At 39.0% G+C, this 16,898-nt stretch overlaps 1 protein-coding gene across 2 annotated transcripts in view; it reads right to left on the minus strand.

Annotated features, from left to right (window-relative positions):
* LOC149940880 (diacylglycerol kinase theta) overlaps positions 1-8,319 on the minus strand; it is a 31,580-nt gene extending 23,261 nt beyond the window's left edge. The window contains exon 1 of one of the 2 annotated variants that reach the window (XM_090178034.1): positions 7,676-8,319. In XM_090178034.1, coding sequence (XP_090034160.1) covers positions 7,676-7,868 — 193 coding nt within the window. In that variant the 5' untranslated portion in view covers positions 7,869-8,319. The remainder of the gene's footprint in view (positions 1-7,675) is intronic. The other variant, XM_090178036.1, reaches the window with a different exon arrangement.
* Positions 8,320-16,898: the final 8,579 nt, after the last annotated feature.

Raw genomic sequence — 16,898 nt, forward strand, 5'->3', positions numbered from 1 at the left:
AGCTCTAAGGTTACACTTTTTACTCCTCGAAAGGAGGTGTAGAGGGAGTAATCTAGCTTAGTAGTCTGCTTAAATTGCGTTTCACGAAAACATGACGGGTAAGCTTTTTATAAATAACCTTTAACTTTGAACTACTCCCTTCTTACTCCAACTCGTTTCTTTCGTCAAGACAGAATTGAAGTAAAATGACGTCATATGGCTACACTTTTTAACCTGCTCAAAAAACCCAGAACAGGCGAAAAAAAACCACCTATAAACTGCAGACAATTTCTACTTAAGTAAAAGGTACTGTTTATAATTTAGCCGGTTATAACCTTTTAAAACCACTGGTCTGGATTTTTTAAAAAGACGGTTTTTTCCCAACCGTGGCCACGACGCGACGGTTAGCTTCGACGCCAAAAATCCCCGTTAGGCCTAATAAAATATTTTTGCGGCCGCCCTCGCCGTCGTCGCGTTTCTGTCCTAGTGAAAACCAGCCTTAAAGGGAGTATAACCTTTATCGAAATTTAAGGGAATAAGTTTTCCATTCCTCCCAGGCGCCTAAGATAAAAAATCATAGGAGTGTTTTTGGGGTAATGAATAAGAATTTTTACCACGAATAACTCACTGAATGCGGATCAAGTCGATATTTAATAGATAGTTAGGGAAAACTACAAGAAGAAAATATATTTCAAAATATAGCACGTTTATGACTTAACTATTTACGTAATCAATTCACTACTTACGATGCTTTTGTTTAAAAATATAACGGGGAAATCAGTAGGGTTATGACCTTAAACCCAAATATACAAGTAGATTTCTAGGATAAAGTATAGGTCATTAGCAGCGTGCTATAGAGGTTTTATCTGGAAATTATCCTACTATTTCACCGTAGCGCCTCGTGTGGATTTTTGAGTAAGCTTAGTGCACCCTACCAAACACGTAGGGTTATACTCCCTTTAAGTCCGTTACAGGCGCGGTTCAACTGATTGTGAAATGAATATAACGTTCCGCGAATGAGTGTCAACCGTCGAATGGGCCTGCCCCTTTGCCAAATGAGAATCGCTTCCCCGTCGGAACAGCCGGTTCGGGTCTGCCGCTACACGCTAGACTAGACTATATAGACTTAACGTCCACGATAAATTTCGCTTTTTTACAGCCTTTCGACGTTAATTTATTTATAGGATCTCCGAATAAGTGTCTTTCCAAAGAATTACAGCCGACTTTTTACGACTCCGTTTCCGTAATCTTCCCAGAGAGCGGCAGAACCCTCTTTCAAATTGTCTCTCCACTTTGAACCTTTGCTGCTTCGAAGTCGCCATAAAATTAAACCCCATTCGATCTTTGCAACTTAATAACCGACGTAAGCGAGCATCAATACAATATTGTTCGCCAATATAGACTGTTGAAATGTTAATATAAATTCATTTGATTTCATTGGCTGTTGATTACGCCATCGCGTTTCTTTTCCGCGATTGGATACGCTTAGTTTCACGCGGTGTTTTGGTTAATTTCGGTAAGGTTAGGTTAATTCAGGCTAGGTTAAATTAGTTTACAATAATCATAAAGATTTTTACTCCGACTAGGCTGAAGATGGCGCTAGGGGGCTTTCCCGCTTCTGATGAATAACGCGGGGTTTATTAACTCCCGTGATTGACTCGAGCATGCTTCACTCGCTCATTAAACAGAAGCGGGAAAGCCCCCTTGCGTTGTGTAGCGCCATCTACAACCTAGTCCCACGAGTAATTATTTATTTTTATCATTCTAAGGTATAAAAATTAAAAATTTTGGTCAGAGATTCCAACATTAGACCGGTTTCACCCTTTTGGGGTTCATCAGTACTGTCAGGGAACTATATAGGTATACACTTGGAATGTCTAAGGAAGATTTTTACGGCCGTGATGAAGCTCGTAGAAACGGGCGTGTCTTAAAGCGGGAAAACTCACGAGAAAACCTCTCGCGCCCCGCTACCCTAATTCGACGAAAACTCGTCATTAAGCCTAGTCATGGTTATTATATTATTAGCTTAAATGATTATCTCTTTTATAACCATACAAATACCTGAAATTAGGTATCACTACACTTCTTTCGAGAAGAACATTATAATTACTTTAAAATTTGAAGTACGATATCAAATATTAAGTATATAACAAATTGGGGTTTTTAAATCCGTCATTTTATAAGCATATTTTGCGCGGGAAGATCGCCTATTTGTTACCATGACGACGCATTCTTTTCGCGTCAAACCTCGAGCCAATGAATTAGAAATGTCGCGTTACGTCTTACACTTGACGTAGTTAAGCCCCGCCTTTTTCTCGACGCGCTTTCGTAACACCGTCCATTGAAACCTTAGACATTCCAAGTGTATACCTCTATAGTTTCCTGGTACTGTGTAGGAGCTTTGGCTTTTCTCGGAAATCTGCCGATATCAGTAAAACCATAAGCCTATCATAAGGTCCCCATAAGTAAAGGTCTAGCATAGAACCCCATGTTTACGGCGTTGTCCTAGAGAGAAGAAAATTAACGTACGACGATAGGGCAGTAGCGACATCTTCTTTTTCCAAATTTCTACATCTAAAATATTCTCTTACTTGGTAGAGCAGCCACGCTCGGGTTGATAAATGCCACACAAAACGCGTCTAAATCTCAAATTTGAAAAATAAATACCTTCAGAAACACAACTCTTATTTCTAATAGCCAGATTTAAGTTCTGACGAATCATTTTGCAAAGATAAGTGTTAATTTTAAGTTTAAAAGCGATAAAATTGCGTATAAGCCTTGGCTATGGTGCTAAGGGATCGCGCGGCGGAGATTTATCCCGCGTGGTTCCAAGTTTATAAACGTTCGCGCACGGCCTGTGCGCATTCATAATGCATTTCGCGAAACTTATTTCAGAAATGCATAGTTGAGAACATAACCACTTGTAGGTACAATAACGGGTATGTGATCGTCTAAATTTGGCCTAGACCTTTGCTTATGGGGACCTTATGATAGGCTTAATATCTCTTAAACCCTGCTTAAACTTAAAGGGCAACTCAAGTGACCATGTAAGGCGGCGCTTGATTTGGAACTATGTTTTCTTCTACAAGTCGTAAGTTGGTTTTCCAAGGAGGATTTTATAATAAACCTTTATTAACAATAAATCTAAAACTAATATATATCCAGGGTGCCCTATATATGTGAGCAGTCCATTGCAATTTATAGTGAAATTCCAATGGACTGCTCGCATATTTATTTTAAGGTAATTTTTCTTCTGATTGAAAAAAAAACAACATTACTTTAGGTTGCTACGTTTTAGCACCCTGGTTTTAGAAAGAGTAATTCAAATAACTAACAAAAATGCTGAGAAATATAACTAAACCCACTGGCTCGATATTAACAGCTGAAATAGATTTAATTAACGCGCCATATCTTAGCATTCCACATATATTACTTAATGAAGCCTCTGTTTTCACAATTTTCACGCGATTATATTATATCATCTATAGGATACGTGCTTAGTTTAAATTGTGATTATAAGCGTAGCTGCCTAGGTCGATTTTTAATTTGAATGTATAGGCTCAATAAAATAATTTCTGTACTACAGCTGAAATTATAAATTCCGTACAATATGCGAATACTTTTGACGTGCCCAAGAGCATCTAACGGACAATTTCGAGCTACGCTTTGTTGGAACTGAATGTAACAAGTTGGTAGTGGTTAAGCTACGTATAGCTTAGGGCGTGCGAATAATTTTCATCTACGAAGTTAAATTTTTATGGTGAATCAATTTATTTCAGCCACCAGGTTTAACCGAACAACAAGTCGTAGCACGTGTTAGTATAAGTCTATAATAGGGTTTCGTAAGTTTGTCACTTTGGGGAATATTTTACTGATAGCTAATAACCAAGTGACGTCATCGCAAGAAGAAAATCTCCCCCTAGCGGGAGCAAGAGAACGCAAAAATGGGACGAGGTTCGTAATGCAGTCTGTCTCGCGAATAGCTCTCAGTAAAACTTTGGCGTGTGAAGAATAGGAAGTGTCACACTTATGTAACACTTATAGTGTTAGCTGACGATTGTTACTACTTCCTTTAAGTTGACAGGAATAAAAGCAGACGTCGCTTTTTTATGATCTAAGCCTATTATGTTGGCTCTCCCTGATGACGTCACTCTCCGTATAGTGCGCGGAAATTTATTATGAATATAAATATAATTTTAATTTAAATATTATACTAATGATAATGCGTATTCGTCGCGCAGTATCTCGTAGTGCGTTTTAAATTTATCACGCGAATAGTAAATGTGGAAACATTTTTCGAACGCAAATTGTACCGTCGCTTTCGACAGCTGCCAAATCTCGATCCCTTTTAAGAGTACAGTACACTGTAATTATACGAACCATGTACATGTTCGTTTCTCATTTGGTATTTATACGAGCCTCGTATCTAACCTCTTCGCCTACCAGCCGTGCTTTTTGTTCTCTTATCAATGAGAGGTTTTTTTTTCTATGTTGAGTGGATAACGTAACAATTTACGGATGTGGTTTTATACCGTGTGCGCGTGTTTTTCGACACGACGCCTTTATTTAATTTGCAATGGAAATACGTTAATACGTTCCTCGTAATAATGAGTGGGGAGAGAGGGATGTGGAAATTTAATTACGTCAGGCACTTATCAATTCGCCGTTACTTCCTTATCATTTTTATGACAAACTTAACAGACTTTGATCGGCGACGATTATAGTGGACGCTTGTAATTCCGTAAACTAAAGGCCTATTCGTGTAAAACATTGTTGGCCAACACGATTGGCAAACCAAGTTCTTCGGACTTGTCACGCAAACGATTTTGTTGGATAAGTTTCCAAGAACGGCCGGTTTTTCTGACAGAGGCTTAGCATAATTTTCGTTAGTGCTGGGAATTGTTTATTCATTATCCACAAATTTTCCGATTTATTTAAAAAACGTTGGTAAAAAGAATATCATTTTAACTTATTTAATTATGTTTTTACGCAACCAAACATTTATTTGACTAAAAGTGGTATTCATTTAAATAATTGTTTGTTTTATTTAAATAATAGGCTTATTCACTTTCGATTATTTAAACATTTTACAATTTGTATTCAACTATTGGTTATTTAAATAAATATTATTTAAATATCGCCGAGCTTATTTTAATCATGGATAAAAATTAATCGAATGCCGAGCACTAATTTTCGTAAACATCCTTTTTCATTACGCCAAACTAAATGATAATATTAATAACAAAATACGTTTATTAATGTAAATTTACATATTTTATAATAGTAGAGGTATTTTTTCATGCGCGAAATCTTTTCAAAGAAACAAGACAAACAATTAAATTTATGACTCAATTCAGGGTAATACCCTATTCTAAATTTTTTTCTATAGAAACTTATTAATTACGTTTTTCGTTATTTTAATTTAATTTATCGTAGATTTTTCGGAAATGTGTGGAAATTTCAATATTTTACATGTACTATATTTATATATGATCGAAAGGTTATTCACACATAACAGATGCACCTGTTTAAATATGCCATAATCCCGTGAAATCTATTACAGGTGCTCCAAAAAAGGACCGCGAAATAACTTTGAATACTATAATTCGAGAAAATATCAGAACTTCAAAAGTACGAGAACTCTCCATACGGCTAATGTTATTCCCTCGAAACATGAACCCGCGCAAGCTCCCGCTAATGTTTAATGAAGAAAAACTAGCGCATATACTAACTTTCTAAAACTATTCGCTAAAGTATGGTTTATAAATAAGTAAATATAAATAGGAAGTATAATGGATACTTCTTACGTAAGAGAAATATTATATACTTTTGATAATATCTACGATTCAATTATAAAAAGTAACTCTATTGGAAATTAGAAATTTTGTGGGCGGCGTCGGAAGCGGAGAATGCCGCGAGGGGATGTTGTTCGGCGGTGGGCCCCGAGTTCTGTCTTCGAGTCGGAGTCGAGTCGAGAGCGTGGCCAATCGATATTTCGGCTCGGCCACTCTGCTCTTCTCCGCGCAATCACTCACGGAGGCTCCGGCCACCACCGCCGAGAGAGAGAGGCAAGCTCGAGATGGCCTGTTTAAGATTGAAAAGAAGCAAAGCTTCTCCGCCACTCCAACGATTTTTATTTAGCGACGGACGGCGCCGAGCGCCCCCCACCCCCCCCCCTCAAGAAAAAACGTCACAATTAAACTTATTTCATTATTGTCATCACTTTATAGATTTCAATCTCACTTCGCGCCTATTTTTAGCGCCCCGAAAGAAATAATAATTATTTTTAAAGATGGCCTAATATTGATAAGGAATATAGGTACGTGGCGAACGCGATCGGTTTGGTATTTTTAATCCCAAAACCAATTTAAATAACTGTCACTTATTTCCATATTTTTAGAATAGATTTGGCAAATTTCCGAGAGTTTAACTTTTAAAACGTTTTTTAGCTTTATTTCTAGATTTTAAGGGGGAAGAATACGGTAAAAGCCTCTTTTTCGTTCAAGCTGAACGTTTCTGTTTTAACAATTACATAATTGAATTATATTTTTCTTATTAGGCTCAACCTTCCTCTAGTGCTTAAAATAATTTTGATAATAATAATAATAATAGTTAACGAGATATAAGGTCGTAACTAAAGGGTAGTTTGGGCGCTTGCCCAACTTGTTTAGCCCCGGGGGTCCGAATTAAAACGTAATAACTTAATTACTTTTAAATTTAAAATTGTCAAAATTATTTTGAGCACTGAACAAGAGGCTGTTCTACACTGAAATATTAATTTTAAAAGTTTTAATACAAAATTAAAAGAGTTCAGCTTGAAATAGCGCGAAAGTAGACCATGGCCACTGTAGTCTTCCCCCTTAACACCGAAATTTGGGGGGTTTATTTCAAGTTGGTTTATTTTTTTAAAGATATTATAGTTAAGTACGGTGGCATTTCTGAAAATGACAATCTTTCCAGTTGAAACTCGTACCACAAAGTGGATATATTGTCGTAAAATAGTAGAATCGTTGCAGCCTCCTTTTTTTGGGGCTCGAAAACGATCCTGAAAAATCTGTCTCGCTAGAATACACCGTTATTCATTGTTCTCCGTTTGCCGCGGCGTTGGACATTCCTCGCAAATTTTGGCACTCGGATGGACCGCAGTCAACGTCACCGACACTGTCGCGAATATAAATAATCCATTTGCGGGCACACTCAGCACCCGAGACACCATTGTCTCGAGCGGGCTTCGTATTAATTGGCAAATTGTAAACGCGAGAGTCCTCTGGGATCCCACCCCGCCACCGGGAATATTACTCTGTTTACGAAGAAGCTCTCGACGATGCCTAAGACAACGTCAAATTGCCCTTGTCATCGGCTAAAGCGAGCAACGCTTTGACAGACAACCGTATAATTCGGGTTGAAGTCGCGACACCTAATTTAAAAACGAAATATTCCATTAGAGTAGGAGGATTGGAATGAATCAGGGGTTTCTATTTCGTGGTTCCCAACCCGTTGCTAGTAACGCGGAATTACTGTGGAATGAACACTTCGACGTATTTGGCGACTTTAGCGTATTCTCTTTAGCAACAGGGAGCGTATTCTCTCGAGTTCCATACTCGAAATAAAATGATCCGTATTTTATTTTCGAGAATAAACTCCCTAAAGCTCGAAAAACAAATTTCGTAGTAAAAAAATATCATCCGGTACTCACCTTCGCAAATGTAACCTTGGCCAATGAGTCCCCAGAGCATGTCCGTACAATGATGACAGTACGTAGGTTTGTGAAAGGTCTTTTTGGTAAAGTAGTGACCATGCTCGTAGTCTGGGTGCGTTTCGGCGGTGGGGCTAGGGTTGTCGCTGGGCCTAGGGCCACTTTGATTGTGCCTAGGGCCGGAGCTAGCCATGCTGTTCCACCTTCTAAAGAAACTGGCCAGAGCTTGCCAAGCCAGCGATCCAGTGTCCGATCCCCAATAACGCAAGCGGCGAGAGAAAGATGGGAAGGAGGAGGAGGGATCGGGAGGCGCGAGAGGAGAAAGGGATGCGGGGAGGATGGAGGCACGCGATCGAAGAGGCAACCGGGGGGGGGGAGGCAAGACGGGGATGGAAAAAATCGCAGAAGGGCGAGAGAAGAGATATAGGAATGTTATTTTGCACGAGAAGGGGGGGAGGAAGCGAGGAGGGGGAAGAGAACGAGTGGTGGTAAAATGGGGGGGGGAGAGCAGAGATAGACAGAAAATTGTAGTATTTTGTTTTTACATTAACTACGTAATAATTAAAGAACGTAATTAATCAGTAATTAAGCGTGGTGAAGCTCACACGTCATAGAGGCAAAAAAACGACGTCGAACTAGCGGAAACATATTAGATTTAATTTTTTTCTCAAAAAAATTAAAATACGATGTTATTTTAAACGTGGTGGGAAGAGAATGCGTTTAAATATAATAACAAAATATTTATAATATTTTCAAAAGAATACCAATATATCATGCGTTATCGTGCAAATAATTCAAACTGTGCTCGTGATAATATTATAATTAGCAAAAGTGTGGTTTTAAAAATGGCTAAACTCGTTGCAGTTTTTTTTGATAATAGTAAAAAAAAAAACTTCAGGATGACGACAGAAAACAATCGGTTAATATTATTAATAAAATATATACATTCACAGTGTGAAATTTATGGCTTTAGTTTCGTGGGAATTTTATGACTGACTGTCGTTCGCCATCAAGATAAAAAAGGAATGAATAGATTTAAAATTCGAATCAATATATAAAGAGAAAACAATAAAAGGATATATATAAATATTTAAATGTTTTTTATAGCAAGATGGTAATATATAAAAAAAAATATAAAAATGTTTCGAAAAAATTAAATACCTAAGTCTTATATTCCATGTGATAATTTCTTATATTTTTTGATCGATAAAGCCTATAAAATTACACAAGATTGTTTAAAATATGTACCTTTTGGCGTAGCCGTTTTAAAATCGCGTTTTAATTATAATTAAAAGGATTTATAATTGCAAAAAAATGCGATTACAAAATATTCCCAATAATCAAAATATAAAATCCAAAAAAAATCAATAGATTTAAAAAAAAAAACACTGAAGTTTAAAAAAATTATAATTTTTTTTCGTTTAAACGAACGATTTAAAAACATAGTTGTCGCGAAAATAACCCGATGATATCAAAGATTAGACGGTTAAATAAGCGACGCGTATATTAGTCAAAAAGCAACGCGTATACAGAAATGCGTATATAATGCTACCTACTGTATAGTCCTTCACAGCATCCCAGAGAGTGGTGAATATTGGCGGGTAGACTCGAGAAATTTTGAAAAGTTGAAAGAGGAGCTCAAAGTCGCAGAAATGAGGAGGATATATATATATATATATATCATATATTATATATATATACAACGTTGAATCCGGTGAAGAGTTATTAGGCAGCGTAGATCGAAAGGGATATTTTGGAGAGAGAGAGAGAGAGAAAGAGAGAGAGAAAGATGGGGCTTGGATTTTAGGGAGAGTGAGAGTTCCACCGATTGATCACCAAAAGGAAGTAATCGTTAGCGAAGAAAAAATATATATAATTTCGATGTTACGGTAATTTTTTTTAACTGGAAGATTTAGTTATATTTATCCGGCTGACGTTTCTAGTAATATAAAATTTTCGATATATATTTGGTCGACCTTCTTTCTCGTTGACGAACCCTTAAAATGTACTTGTCGTATTTTTAGGCAAAAATGAGAGAAACGCTCCTACGTGTATTTCTCTGTCGGTCGGCGCGTTGTCTTCTCGGGATGTTATTCCTTCTCGCCGACAATGGTATAATTGAATCCGACGAAGTTGCTGTATTTTTTGTCCGGCGCTGTCGACTACGCTATCATCGGAGACGAGCGGCTCGTCCGAATGAGTGTCCCCCTTCCAGAAATAGCGCGCCACGAACGGGCTCGCGACTATACCGGCATTTTTATAACGAGAGCCGTTCGGGTTTTCGTCTTTTCAATTACATTCGCGATCGCCGATAGATAGATAGATACGGAGAGATATATCACCGCGCGCGTCGCGAGACTTTTTAGCGTATAGTCCCTCCGCGACGGTTGAAGAACTAGCTGGTCGGCGCCATCATGGGCAGATTGGGCCGCGGCTCTAGGATCCTTATTGTCAACGGCAGCGTTTCTCTCGCTTCCGAGCTTCCGCCATTCGCTGCTTAAATTCTGTCGCTGGAAGAGGGAGGCTTTTCCGCGAAGCTTTGTCGCGAGCTAGGCGGCGGAGGAAGGGGGGGGGGCGACTCGAGAGGGGCCGAACTAGACTAGCGCTTTTTGGGGGAGGGGAGGGTGACGCGTTTAGAACGGGATCAGCCTCGGGGAGGAAGAGAACCCTTTTGGAAGAGCCGATACGCGACGGACGCTGTTGGAACGGTGGCGACGGCGAGCGACCGAGAATCGAGCGGAAGCTACGGGAAGAACTCGAAGGGATCTTCTCTCCTCTCTACTGCCTGCGAAAAGCGAGAAATTGCGGTGTAGTGGTACTCTAAGCAGAAGGAGGGGGTGGGCGAGAGTAAGTCTGACTGCGTGCGAATGTTCCGAAGGCGCGGGGGAGGCTAGAAAGAGCTTCGAAGGAGGGACGGAGGAGGGTCTGAACTATACTCGTCAGCCATCGGTTGTACGGGTAATCTATATAACTAGGAAACAGAAAATAAAACAAACCGACTGCGGAAACTTTCCGGTCTTTCCAATCGTAGAGACGCTAGCGACATCTATCCTCCAAATGCGGCGCTTTTAAATTTAACGTTAGTTATTACTTAATTTTTCAGAATTATTTAAAATTCTATTTGATATTTATCGCCTTTTATTTTTATAGCTAATTTTCTATCTGTTAACTCAATTTCAATTTATATTGAAATATTGCTTTTAAGGCTGGAAAATTAATATACGTAAAAAAAGTAATTCTGTGGAGTTCTTAGATTTTAACATTTCTTTAAATAAATTTCGATGTTTAAAAGAAAAATTAAAGATTTTATCGGTGGTATTTTTAAAACATTTGTTCCGCGTGCCCTCTTACAGTCTTGTTTTAGTAGGTCAAAAATAGATAAGCGCCTTGTAAGGAAGCTAGCCTCACAATCGTGTAATCAGAAGGTAGATTCTACCGTAAGCAGCACCGTAACCAGGATTTGATTTCAGGGTGGGCACGCAATGGAAACAAATAAAAAAAAAATTGTACATACAACCATACGGTCCAGGGTGGGCACGGCCCGACCGCCCCCCCCCTGGTTACGGCCCTGACCGTAAGTCTATAATATTGTTCCATAAGTTTGTAACTTGGGGAATATTTTACTGAGAGCTAGTAACGGAGTGACGTCATAACAAGAAGAAAATCTCCCCCTAGCGAGGCGCTGTCAAAGGCTACGTGAGACGCGTTAGCAAAACTGCGACGAAGCCCGTAATGCAGTCTGACTTGTGAATAGCTCTCAGTAAAACTTTTGCGTGTGAAGAATAGGAAGTGTCACACGTATTGCAATTCGACAAATTTATTTCTCTGAGTAATTTAAGTCTATTAACTATATAGTCCAAGAGCCCATGACAAAATAAGCATGTGATAAGGTACACGATGGGTCAAGGTATTTTTTAATTAGGTTAGTGATTTGCAACAAAGAACTGTTTGTCTTACGGGTCAAAGTGGGGGCTTTCCGGAAATACGAACCACGTGACGTCACTTCCGGTGACCTTGGAAATTGATATGACCTGATATTGGTATCATTCGATTGGTCTCAACGTGCTCTTACGAAATATCGCCAAAATAACCTTCAAATCTGAACCAAGAAGCGTATAAAATTAAAAAACTAATTTCGAGCCCCTCCCAAATTTACATGTATAAGACAAAATTACTTTTTTAGTCTTATACGCCGTTCGGTTCAGATTTGAAGGTTATTTTGGCGATATTTCGTAAGAGCACGTTGAGACCAATCGAATGATACCAATATCGGGTCATATCAATTTCCAAGGTCACCGGAAGTGACGTCACGTGGTTCGTATTTCCGGAAAGCCCCCACTTTGACCCGTAAGACAAACAGTTCTTTGTTACAAATCACTAACCTAATTAAAAAATACCTTGACCCATCGTGTACCTTATCACATGCTTATTTTGTCATGGGCTCTTGGACTAATAATGATATGACTTAAACCTCGTTTGTGGGTAACTATATTAACCGGGAGTATTACGCGCGAACCTTTAGTTTAATTACCATTGTAAAATTAAAGTTGCAATTCCACTTCCATACTTTCTATACATTTTGATTTTAAATAGTTTTCCCTTTTTCCGAATTATTTCTTCTATTACTTTTGTGGAATCAGACCTTTATAATAAATTTACTACTGGGCGCCGCCATTATCGTACAGACCCAGGAAGGTAAAATACGATGATAAAAATTGGTTACGTCACTTACGTAAACATTTATTGACTTGAAAACGTTTGCTTTTTACATTCTAAAACTCAGTTCACACTATACAGTTAATTGGAAACTTAATTGTATCCAACTAATTGTAAGCAAGAAAATTGTATAGTGTGAGCCGAATAATTGTAATAATTGTCACCACTTTTTCTGTTTACACTATATGTCACCACTTTTTCTGTTCACACTGTACAATTTTCTTGCTTACAATTAGTTGGATATAATTAAGTGGCCCAATCAATCGTATAGTGTGAACTGGGCTTAAGTAGTAAAATTTGTAACACATCAGACCGAGGGGTCGGACATTTGCCTGTTTTGTGTACGGGATTTTGGATTTTTAAAAAATCCAGGATTTTTTATTGTGGATTTGTCATACAAAGTCTATGGGAGCAAAATTCTTGGATTTTGGATTTGTGGATTTTTTTCCAAATTTTGTACGGGATTTGGCCAAATGACCGACCCCTCGCATCAGACTATCAGTAACGCTAGATTTCGCTCTCGTCTGGGGTAGGAAGACAGCGTTTCAGAAACAGCTAAAAAATATTTTTTAATTTAATTTGGGGGCCCTGGTGGCCCGCTACCCCCGTTCAATTGATTTATTTTAAGGGCCCCCTTATTTTTTTAAGGGCCTTTGGCCCCAGGACTACCGCTGTTTCCAAGTCTGCTAGCAACTATATAATAATATGGAGCCATGCAGACATCAGAGCCATAAGTATTAATTCTATTTTGTAAATGTAGGGAATATTAATGATGATGAAGGAATTAGTTTTTCAGATATGTTGATTTTATTCCTTGGCCTAAGACCTTGGCCATTGGGATACTGAAGTTAATTAAACTATTTAAAACACATGACAGCGATGATAATCTAGTGAGATTTACTAATTTAAGTCATTGGAATGATATACAGGAAAGTAATGTATTGTCAGAAATTACAAATCATTTATAAAACATATATAAACTTAGCAGACGACTTAACTATTTTGGCAGGTAAAATTCCGTATATTTGTTTAAAAAACGGACGATAGATGGCGTTAAGAACTAAGTCGTTTCCGAATTGAATCACCAAATTTCTAGCCGGGGGACGCGGGGGTGGCTTGTCAACGAACGTTTTTCACGAGAGGTATAATAAAATAAACGGCTGCAAACCGTCCCTACCTATAGAGGGTAGCTCAACGGCAAAATTCGTCCCAACTTGCAATTTGGCCTACTTTAAGGATGATGAGTCCGCAACGATGCGGGGTGGCGAACATAGTTTTTGGGGGGTGGGGCAAAGGAGGCAATAGGGGGCAGTTGGCCCCGAAATTTGCGTTCAACGATTTGGACCGCGTTTGGTGTTGAGCCCGATGATAATTTTGACGCTGAGTCGAATGAGACCAATCACAGGTCTGTACGATGAACTGTTTCCGAGTAATTTGTACTGAATTACGTGGTTGTTTTTCTCTAATATGAAATTGAAATTTAACTAAATATTGGACAAGACCAACCATACTTTCGGATGTTACGTATTGTTTAGTGCCGAATGTCACGTATTGTTTAGTGCCGAATGTCACCGACCGCAAATCCGTAGGATAACTCGTTTAGGAATTATAACTAAATATGTGAGGAACATTAGAATAGGAAAGAAGCACAATAAACGGTTACATCGGCTCAGTCGGACCTAACGCGTTATTAGCGGAAACTTTGGCTTATATAACAGTAGCCGTTTCAAATCTATATCCGAGAGGAACCATTTTGAACACTTTAAAACACAGGTGTTTAGGTTTATGCTGATTTTGTTAATCGTCTAGGTTGCAAACGTGTTTCTATAGATTTTCGATTCCTTCTCGTGTTTAGTTGTTTAGCCATTTTGTCCGTTTACATCTATCGCGTTACATTGCAATTCAAGTGTTTAAAAGCTAAACGTTGTTTTTTCTGAGTGGATCCGTTTTGAACACTTTAAATCACAGATGTTTAGGTTTATGTTGATTTTGTTAAACGCCTAGGTTTTTTATGCGTTTTTATAGATTTTCGCTTGCTCCTCGTGTATAGTTGTTTAGCCATTTTGGATTTAAACATTTTGGTGTTTAGTGAATCAACGGCAAAAGTAGCCATTTACATTTATAACGCGTTAAATTGCAATTCAAATGTTTAAAAGCTAAACGTTGTTTTTTCTGTGTACTAGCTGCGCTTAATTGCGGTGAGGAAGACCTTGAATTGGCTTGACCAGAGGTCACTTGAGAATGCATGGAGGAATAGGGCATCCTCCTAACAGTTCGAGAACCACTAGCCGAGGCGGCAGAGTTCATCATCAGCTGGGAAGATATTTTCGGTAGTAAGTCTAGTTTTCCTAAAGTTGGAGCGCCGATAATGTTGTAAGCCGATTTACTCGGGTGTAGAACGTAAAAGGTATCTCTGATAGATTTTTCGTTGAAACTGAGGTCTATCGCGAATTTTCGCGTGTAATTTCGACTTTCTTCAAAAGCGTTGAGAGTTAATGTACATAGAAAAGTTTCTTTAGAGTCTGGTTCGAAAATGTAGTTTGTTTCTTCTATTAGACCTGCCGCTACGTTGTTGCTTTCTTCATTTCTCTTGGACCCGCACATGTTTTCAACATGTCCAAGTTTACCACACCAGGTACAAGTTTGGTTACGAGCAGGACAGCTGTCTCGTCCTCGAACATGTGGAAAGTTACCACCGCAATTGTAACAAAGACCCGTGAATTGAGTCATGTTGCTATTTGATGTCAATTGCTGTCTTAATCCCGAATTTTGCCGATTATTGAAGCGTGGAAATGGCTGAGAGAACTGTCTTACAGGATAATAAGCTTGTTGAAAGTTAGAGATCTGTGGACGGCGTATTGACTGTTGATATAATTGATAATTGGTTTGTTGTTGTTGTTCAATATATTTCTGGTTTGGCTGTTGTTGTATTGGTTGTTTGGTTGATATTGGTTGTTGTTGTTGTTTTTTGGGTAGTAGTTGTTGTCCTTGGGCGTGTTGGGGGGTAATATTGTATCGAATTGCGTTTGCCGAGGAATCCTCCTTGGCTTCCATTAGGTTCGCTCGTTCTTCCGCTAGTTCGTAAGATTTCGCTAGGACTAGAAATTCGTCCAATGTCATAGCTGGTTCTCTCAAAGCTTTGCGTCGTAAAGAAGCTGAAAAACATGTTTTGATAACGTATCCTAAAATTTCTTTGTTTGTGTCATGGAAGTCGCATGACGATGACAGAGCTTTCAAACGTATCGTATACTCTTCAATCGACTCGCAAGATAATTGCGCAGCCTGTCTAAATTTGAATTCTTTTCGGTAAGAAGTAGCCATTGAGCGACTGTTTAGCCGTGTAGTATTCATCGGGTACTTGTGGCTGACCCACACCCGCTTGAGGTGCTGGAAATTGAAAGGTGTCATAGATATCTTGTACCTCCGGTCCAGCGTAATAAAGAAGCATCGACTTCTTTCTGTGAGGATCAAAAATTCCAAAAGCATCCAAGAAAACATCGAACCGTTTTATCCATTTCTCCCAGCGAGGTACAACATTGTCCCTTGATTCTTGAACCGAGAACGGTGGTTGATTCGGAATTGGAAACGCCATGTTCAGTTGATTTAATTGCACTAAGAAGCCGTGATATTCATCCCATCTCCGTCGCCAATTTCATGTTTTCTATACGTCCGTTTAGTTTAAATATTTAATAACGACTACCTCTACATAATTTCTCAACACGCGCTCGTGGTATCTCACCTTATTTTTTAAGAGCGCGCGTAATTCAATCGCATATTATATAAAATATACGGGACATTACACCTACTATGACAACATTATTATTTTCTAAGGGACGCGTACGTTTCATTCTCTCGTAACCTGTCGCAGTCAAGCGAATTCGACTTCTCACTCATTATTTTCGAGAAAGGGGTAGTTCCGGATGCAGCGAAGTCTAAAGACGTAGATAACTTCCCATCACCAACCACCCCTGGGTCTGCTCATACTTATCGTCACTTCTTCCAGAGGTTTTCGAAATCGCACGTCCAACAGAGCTGACGAAACTATGCGCCGTTACTATGCATCACCTCGACTCCGAGCTACCTACAGAGATCCATCCAGATGCCTCGTGCAAAGGCATAGCGACAGTATTGGCTCAAAGCAATGATGGCATGGAACACGTTATTGCTTCAGCGTAGATCTGACTCCGAGGAGAACTACAACACTACCGAGAGAGAATGTTTGACGCTAATCTGAAGCTACATGTGTGGAGCAATTCCACAAATACGAACGAAATGTTATTATCATCGTCACTAATCATCACGCCCTTTTCTGGCTACCAATTCTCAAAATCAAGATATTGAGACTGACCACCGAAGCGGTCGTCATCATTCCCAATGCGGATTGCCTTAACATCGATGCCCACGCTAAAGAACTCGCTGCTACCAGTTTCATCAGCTCCTTAGTCGACCTGCCTTTACAGAAGTCTATGGTCACATAATCTCGCATCCGCACAAGCCCATTTCGGTT

This window comes from Leiobunum rupestre, chromosome 6 (genome assembly GCF_980474605.1).
Source record: "Leiobunum rupestre chromosome 6, qqLeiRupe1.1.hap1, whole genome shotgun sequence".
In the NCBI taxonomy this organism is placed as follows: domain Eukaryota; kingdom Metazoa; phylum Arthropoda; class Arachnida; order Opiliones; family Sclerosomatidae; genus Leiobunum; species Leiobunum rupestre.